Raw genomic sequence first — 7,711 nt, forward strand, 5'->3', positions numbered from 1 at the left:
TTTTTCTTCTGTCCTGTTCAAGAATTCAGGTCCACTTCAAAATGGCACCGTAACAACTTATAGTAGAACTAGTAAAAAGGCACAGCCGCTACCCTTCTGCAATGCGCACACATACGTGTCCCGCTTGCTCGTTCCCCACCACTGTCTGAAGTATATGCACACAGGGAGCTGCTTGCTTGGCAGTTGGAAAAAGCTGTTATTTCCCACAATGCAATGAGAACCTCTGTGAACCACACACAGCTAACTGTCACATCCGTCCCTGTGTCCTAACTGCCCTGGCTGCGCACATGCTCAGTACAAAAAAGCCAGGGACACGCAACCATTCAGTTGATGACGCAAGGACACTTGCATTTTATTGCATAGGATGCAGTAAATTATTCAGGATACCCACTTTATGGTAATTTTCCTGGTTTAAGGATTAGAAACACTTCCTACGTCTATATATTGTTGTATATTGAATGTAACACAGTGATGTTTAACCTAGGTTGATTAAATATGTGGACTACGGATAGTACTGCCTTCGGAATTCTCTGAAACCAACATTCCGTGGAGATCATCTGCCAGTACCAAAGATGTTGCTGCCAGTGATAAATTACAGAGCATAAATTAGGAAAAAATCTTACATAGGTCAACCAAAGACTAAACAATTTGTAAAGTGATATTGTAAAAAATAAGCAATTGCATTCATTATCATTACATTAATTTCACTATTGTTTTTTCTTTAACTGCTATGCTGTGTTGGTCACTACCCTGTTTATGTACAGTATGTATCCTGAAGCTAAAGGATGCTTTACGTATCTAGAATAAGTAAATAGAAGGACCCAATCAATATACCGTAATACAGCTACATGCAAGATCAGTAATGTTTGTAGATAGAGTACAACTCACACGTCTAGTTAGGTAAAATACGGTAACTATTTTCTGGAAATCAGCTTGTGAGAACCACAGCCCTCTAACTGCTTTAATCCTGCCGTTGAGCAGACAAAGCCTAGTGAGGGATTGTGAACTGGATGAGGGGGGTCAGGATCACTCAATTAAAGCTCTCCTGGAACTCAAGCACGCTGACATTGTAATAAGTTTGCACAGCCTTTCAGAAGGGCCCATGAAGTATAAAATCACACTGCCTGATGTGGACAGAGTCCCCTGCTCACTGCAGGAAATTAATATCTTACCCTTTTATCTCAACAAGCCATAATCGGGCATTCTTAGCAGCTGCGGTTGGTGTTGGTAGATTCTGGCACCATTGCTGGCTTCTTAACAGCAAAAGCTGAGCTAAAGCTGATTTTAATTCTTGCAAGAGATGGTCTCACAATGCTGAATTGTTTCTCATGGAAACCTTTTAGAATATTAAGGATTCCTGGAAGCGGGGCCTTGCATACCTTCCCCAGCCTAATCTCTTCCTGACTTTGAAGCTCAGACACCTTCTGTGTTCTTATAAGCCATTTTGGGGTGCTTGCCACCTACACAGCGGCTTGTAAAACACACAGCCCATTGAAATGCGTTATTTGAGAACGCTACCGTGATATTTATTTGACTGCAACTCCATAAACCTCATTGAAGCCAATTCTGTGCCGCTCAAATTTCCTAATCAAAGTGTTGTGCAGAACTGTCTGGCCTACTTACCTACTATATGTGGACTGTGCAGTAGTTAATTTTCTATCTTTCTTTCTTTCTGCATTTTTTTTTATTTTTGTTGCTTTGTACCCTTTTTACACAACCAGCAGACATATATGATCTATTTTAGGAGAACTATGGAATTCTCAGTGTAAATGTGATGCAAAGTCCCCCCTAATGCACATCTAGATTGAAACAGCTAAAACCGGACGCCAAAAATAGGTGCCTGCTGCCCGCTATTTAAACTGAGGCTACCAATAGTGGACGCAAATCATCCACAAATAGTAGGTGCAGTTTGCATAGTGGGTGGTCTGTTATTAGCGAACACCCATTTTTGTTGCGGGGGGGAGGGTTAAGGGTAGGCACCACTAGGGAGGGTTATTAGTAGCCCAACAGGGGGGTTATTAGTTGTCCAGGGGGGGTTATTATGTACTAGTTGCCCACCCCAGGTGGGGTTATTAGTTGCCCACCAGGGGAAGATTCTGTGTGAGAGTAGGGAGAGGTTAGTTTATAATGGGTGTAACTACAGGGGAGCAGTCCCTACTACTGCAGGGGGGCCCAGAGCTGGAGGGTCCCCAACTACTACTTCACTCCCTCCAATAAAGGGGTCCATTCTTCAGATTGTTCTGGTTACACTTGTTAGGAGTGTGAACATTATGATGGCCACACTTGTCTTATGACCCTTGCAAGATAGGCCCCCAGGCTGCGAGGGTCACCATGGAGAGGCACGGGAAAGGGTGTGACCATTGGGGGGGGGGGGCATCAAATATTTGCTGGGGGGCCCCATGATTTATAGTTACGCCCCTGCAGGTCATAGTGAAATATCGGCAAATATTACGGATATTTCACTTTATCATTTAAAGAGACTGTGAAGCCTCAAAAAAACCAAACAGTTTTTATTTCCTATTCCTCATAAGAATTGATGTCATACCTGAAACACCGCATCCCCGCGGCTGAACGCTTACTTATTCCCCCCGAAATCCTGGGGCAAAAATTGAGGGAGGCAGAGCATTGGGCTGTAGCTCTGCCTCCATTCGTGTCAATCTGCGCTGATTGCCACCTCTCCCTGCCCCTCTCAGTGAAAGAAGACTGAAAGGGGCGGGGAGAGGCGGAGATCCATGCAGACTGACGCGAATTGAGGCAGAGCTACAGCGCAAAGCTCTGCCTCTACACGGAAGCAATCCCCAAATCTCCCCCTGGGGATTTCGGGGGGATTAAGTGAGCATTCATGCAGCGTTTCAGGTATGACATTAACCCTTAAGAGGAATAGGAACTAAAAACAGGGTTGTTGTTTTTTAGGCTTCAGTCTCTCTTTAAGTAGTAGAATATCGGTAAATGTACCATTATTCTATTATCGCTATTTTATGCGCCTTTAACTGAATTTATATTTTCGGTTTATACCACGCCCAAATTAGCGTGCAGTGTTTTCAAATGTACACCATGTAGATGTGGTTGACAGGATGTATTGAGGTGGTACAAATTGCATGACACCAGCCAAAGTGTTCACGTTTCATTTTTATACACGTAGTACTAATGGAAAGAGAAAACACAAACACAGAGTTGATGGAATAACATGTTTCTGCCTGGAAGTGTTTACATACTTTGTGAAATGTGTATACATGCCCTGAATGACATACCCGCATCCCAAAACTAGCTATCTAAACTACTAACCATCCAATCAGATTATATGGCTGAAACACAAATACTGCTGGTACCTGAAGTGCACATAGATTTACTGACCTGACATGAAACTTGGTAGATTTGCTAAACAGTGCCATTTCTCCCCTCCATCACTTTCCTCCCGTAGTAGCTACATCTGATTTATGATGCTACCAAGTAATATAAAGAAGATAAAAGCACTATTCACATGAATTGAAAAAAGAAACCCACAGATTAGCTGCTTTTATCACCGTAGAGTTTCTGGAGGTTATTGTCAAGCAAATCTTCATTTTGGTTCTTTTTTTTTTTTGACAATGACAATTTTTTGACGATGAAATACCAACTGCAGTCTTAAAAAGCATATTGTAAAAGTGCGGCAATGCGCAGTTATATCCAATGTAATGTAGTAAAATGCTGCTGAGGCTGGAAAATCCACCTGAAACATATATTTTACAATGCTGGACATAACCTGGGTGGTTTAGCTGCACAGTATGGGGAGAATAAATGCCATAATGCATTACCTGTAACTCAAGTCCTTGTAACTGTCTCTAATGTGTATTCTCTATTGTGCAGCACCATGGAAGATGTTGGCGCTATATAAATCCAAACTAATAATAATGATATATGGCATGTTTTTCATTTGCAAATGTATACAGCATACAACAGAAAATGTAGGCTGTCATGCAAAAGGTATAGGTGGCACTGTAAATACCGGTGGTACTATATCTTTAAGTGTTAAAAGTATCCATAGCTTAATGTAAACAATATATCTGGATCTTGCTACAGGGGACAGGCAGTCTCAGCAGCTTATTTTCAGTCCTTTAGAGCTAAGAGTCATCTATTCAACAATAGGTTCTACATATTGTGTCAAATGCAGTGGAAGTACTTTAAATTAGGAAAATGTCTGTATGTACTGTAACAACTCCAAGGGCTATCTACTATACAGACTTATACCCATGGTAGTATTTTGGGGGCCACAGATTTTATTTATGGTGAACCTTTTGTAAGCATAAATTGCTGAACCCATGGACACATACATCGACCAATAGATAGATAGATAGATAGATAGATAGATAGATAGATAGATAGATAGGGAGTTGCCAAAAAGTTCATAGCCTCACACATAAAGAAAAGGCTCAGGCAGGGGTCACACTTGTTAAAATTGCAGGCGCTTTTACCACAATGCAAAAATGCAAGTACTGCTTTCCTATAGGCCCACTGTAGTTTCGGAAGCCCTCTAAAAAGACACAACCTGCACTACTTTCCCACACTAGGCATGTGATTCCTCATTGACATTCACGGGCCGGTTTCCACTAGCCGGTGTGTGTCTTGCTGGGCACACATCGGCACTTGTGGTGATGTGAGCATGTAGCGATATCGCTTAGCTGTGCCATGCAAGGCTAGGGGTTCAGGTGCATGCTGCAGAAATCTGCAGCATGCCATCCAGAATCGCACTGTATGGCAAACAACTGAAAGTATAGGTAGCGTTTTCATGCCCGACCCAACTGCGGTATGCCGCTGAATCAGTCCTAGTGGAAACGGGCCCTAACTGGCTACTGTAAAAGAAAAATGAGTTCAATCGCAGACAAACGCACATATCATGCTGGAAAATGCTTGCGGGGAATCGCCTGCGACTCCCACAGACTTAGAAAACGTGATCCCTCCCGCAGACTTAGTAAACGTTTTTATTTTCCAGCACAAATGGTATACACTTGAAATTTAGGATACATATTTTAAAATTAACAGCAACAACCTTATTAGATCACACACCATCCACGCTTGATCATCCCTGGTAGAAGGGATGGATGGATGGATGGATGGATGGATGGATAGGTAGATAGATAGATAGATAGATAGATAGATAGATAGATAGATAGATAGATACTTTCACATTGGCTTTTATGTATCCAAGTGAAACATTTGTCTTTTCCACTGAGCACGCTACATTAGTGGCACTTTTATTTCCATCCTGCATATAAACTTATTGTAATCTTTATGGACACCACAACTCTGTACAGAGAGAATCCATTAGCAGAGGCATGGTCTCTCCTGCTGAATGCTGATGCGTTAAATAGCTGTTTTAACACACTAAAAAAGGCAAAATCGTGTCTCCAAGCGTCTTCAGGGCATAAACTTGTAGGCATGGTGTCTTCAAGTGCCATGGGAAAAAAGGCTGGCTGGGGATTTAAACATGGCCAACAATAAGCAGCCTCTTATCTGTAATCCCCTGAGGTCACAGAGACCCACCAAAGCTTGCCAACAGGAAAACGTCAAAGAAAGAACGAGGCACACAACAGGACGAGCTCTGCTAAGAACAAAACTAAGCAATTGTCACATATCATGTGATGGGCGCACCGGAGCACCCTGCTATCTCAGGCATGAAGTGTCACTTGTTTTCAGAACTGGAAAGCAATTCTGTCGCTCACACAAGAGCTGCTTTGAGATGTGCCGTGCAGAAAGCAGAGATCCCCAAAGTTAAAGTGATTTGTCTGGTTCTTTGAACAGTAATGCAATTCCCAGTTTACCGCTGTGATCCAGTCCCGCTTCTGATACAATACAAGGCACAACAACACAGCAAAGCAAGGCAAAAACGTGCAAAAGGCTAAAACATCATCTTTACAAACTTGGGTATTGCTGGGTTAAAGTTCCACTAAAGAATATCTCCAACACAAAGAACTGGGTTTTCTGATCACATGTGAGGATGGGCTGAATAGCAATGCACTTTTGATCAGCTCTCGCTGTGCCATGTAATCCTCTACTCGTACATTAAAGGGTGGGTACACACATCCAATTTTAATTGGCCAATGATTGCCTAATTTTATCACTTCCTTGTAGTATAAGTGCTAACCTACACAATGTTCATAGGATTCAAAATCTGATTGCCCAACATGGAGGTGGTAAAATTGATAAGTATTTAGCAAATCAAAATTGGATGTGTGTATGCAGCCTAGAACGCCCACTAACGATACAATATTTATTTGTCCGATTTCACCCTTTCTGCATAACACCTAAAAGATCCATTCTAAGTGTGTGCACATCAGGTGCCCAGTAATGGTACAATCTTGATTGTGCAATGTTTCCATGCCTATGTAACATGAGGGATTACCTAAAGTATCCATTTAAATATTCACTCATTTTACTCTTCTGCTACATAGATTTAGTAAGATTGTACAATCAAGATAGTACCATTGATGGGTACCAGTAAATACTCTGCTACATAGATTTGGTAAGATTGTACAATCAAGATTGTACCATTGATGGGTATCAGTAAACCTTCTGCTGCATAGATTTGGTAAGATTGTGCAATTAAGATGATTAGTTTACCCTTCTGTTACATAGATGTTGTAATCTTTGGCAAACCAGATCGTATCATTAGTGGGCACCATCAAAGCAATAAAGCACCAGTGAAGGCATTTGTGCCATTTAAAGAGCAAACAGCCTGTGCTGTGATTTAATGCTTTAATCTGTCTCCGAGGCATTCACAAGTTGCGCAGGTCACATCCAGATTCATACATGAATAACCCCCGGCGGAGTAGATAATAATAGAGGGAACTCCACTTACCTCTGCAGAACAGCACTGCAAGTACCAGGCTGACCACTGTGCCCAGGCTCCGGAGCGAGATCCTGCTGCTACACAATCCTAAAGTGCCCATAGCTTCACCCAGCCTGTACATCTGCCCCGTCACATGGAAGATGAGGCTTTCCAGCCACTGACCATGGAAGGTGCATCAAGGAACTTCTCCCAGGTCTATAGGCTGCCAAGTTCACAGGTCGGTAGATACAGGAGCTGGGATGTAATATGTGCTCTTCACTGTGAGTCTGTCATTAACTCCATGCCACAAGGTGGACCAAACTGCTCATAGTGCTCTCGGTTCTGGGCAAGGGATGCGGATCACAGCGCTTTGTGGTTAGATACTCCCAAACGCGGACTGAGGGATCCCACTAGGAAAGCAGCCAGCACTGTGATGTAGAAGTACTCGCAGACTGTTAGAGGATATCTCCGATCTTCTCCTGGCTACTCCAGCCAGCTCTCACAACTTACTTTATTCCCCATCAGAAGATGCTCCACTCCCACTAGTGTTGTGATGATGGGAGAGCTGAGCTGCAGAGGGATGGAGACTAGTGGAATTGTTGTGCTGAGATGCTGGTGGCCCCCGCTGCATGTCCCTCCCCTGTCTGGTCCTCATCTCTCCTTCCCAAACCCACTAACTCTCCCCATTTCATAGTAAAAAGAATACAAGGTGGGGCTTGCTGAAAGACAGAAGGAGAACCCAATGAGGGGCTGGCTGAGCAGGGTGGGCGGCATCGTGTGGCATACTTGTGGATGTGTTCATTCAGACAGCTCAGTGACCACAGCTTACTGAGATAACCCTTTCCTCGCTGGGCTTTTTGGGGAAAGGATGAATGGATGTAATCAGCTAAATCCCTCCTGGGCTTA

The 7,711-nt window shown here is 43.0% G+C and overlaps 1 protein-coding gene across 1 annotated transcript in view; it reads right to left on the reverse strand.

Annotated features, from left to right (window-relative positions):
- Positions 1-7,461, reverse strand: part of TMEM132C (transmembrane protein 132C) — a 762,868-nt gene extending 755,407 nt beyond the window's left edge. The window contains exon 1 of the mRNA XM_068243755.1: positions 6,836-7,461. Coding sequence (XP_068099856.1) covers positions 6,836-6,947 — 112 coding nt within the window. The 5' untranslated portion in view covers positions 6,948-7,461. The remainder of the gene's footprint in view (positions 1-6,835) is intronic.
- Positions 7,462-7,711: the final 250 nt, after the last annotated feature.

Source organism: Hyperolius riggenbachi, chromosome 1 (assembly GCF_040937935.1).
Source record: "Hyperolius riggenbachi isolate aHypRig1 chromosome 1, aHypRig1.pri, whole genome shotgun sequence".
NCBI classification, from domain to species: Eukaryota; Metazoa; Chordata; class Amphibia; order Anura; family Hyperoliidae; genus Hyperolius; species Hyperolius riggenbachi.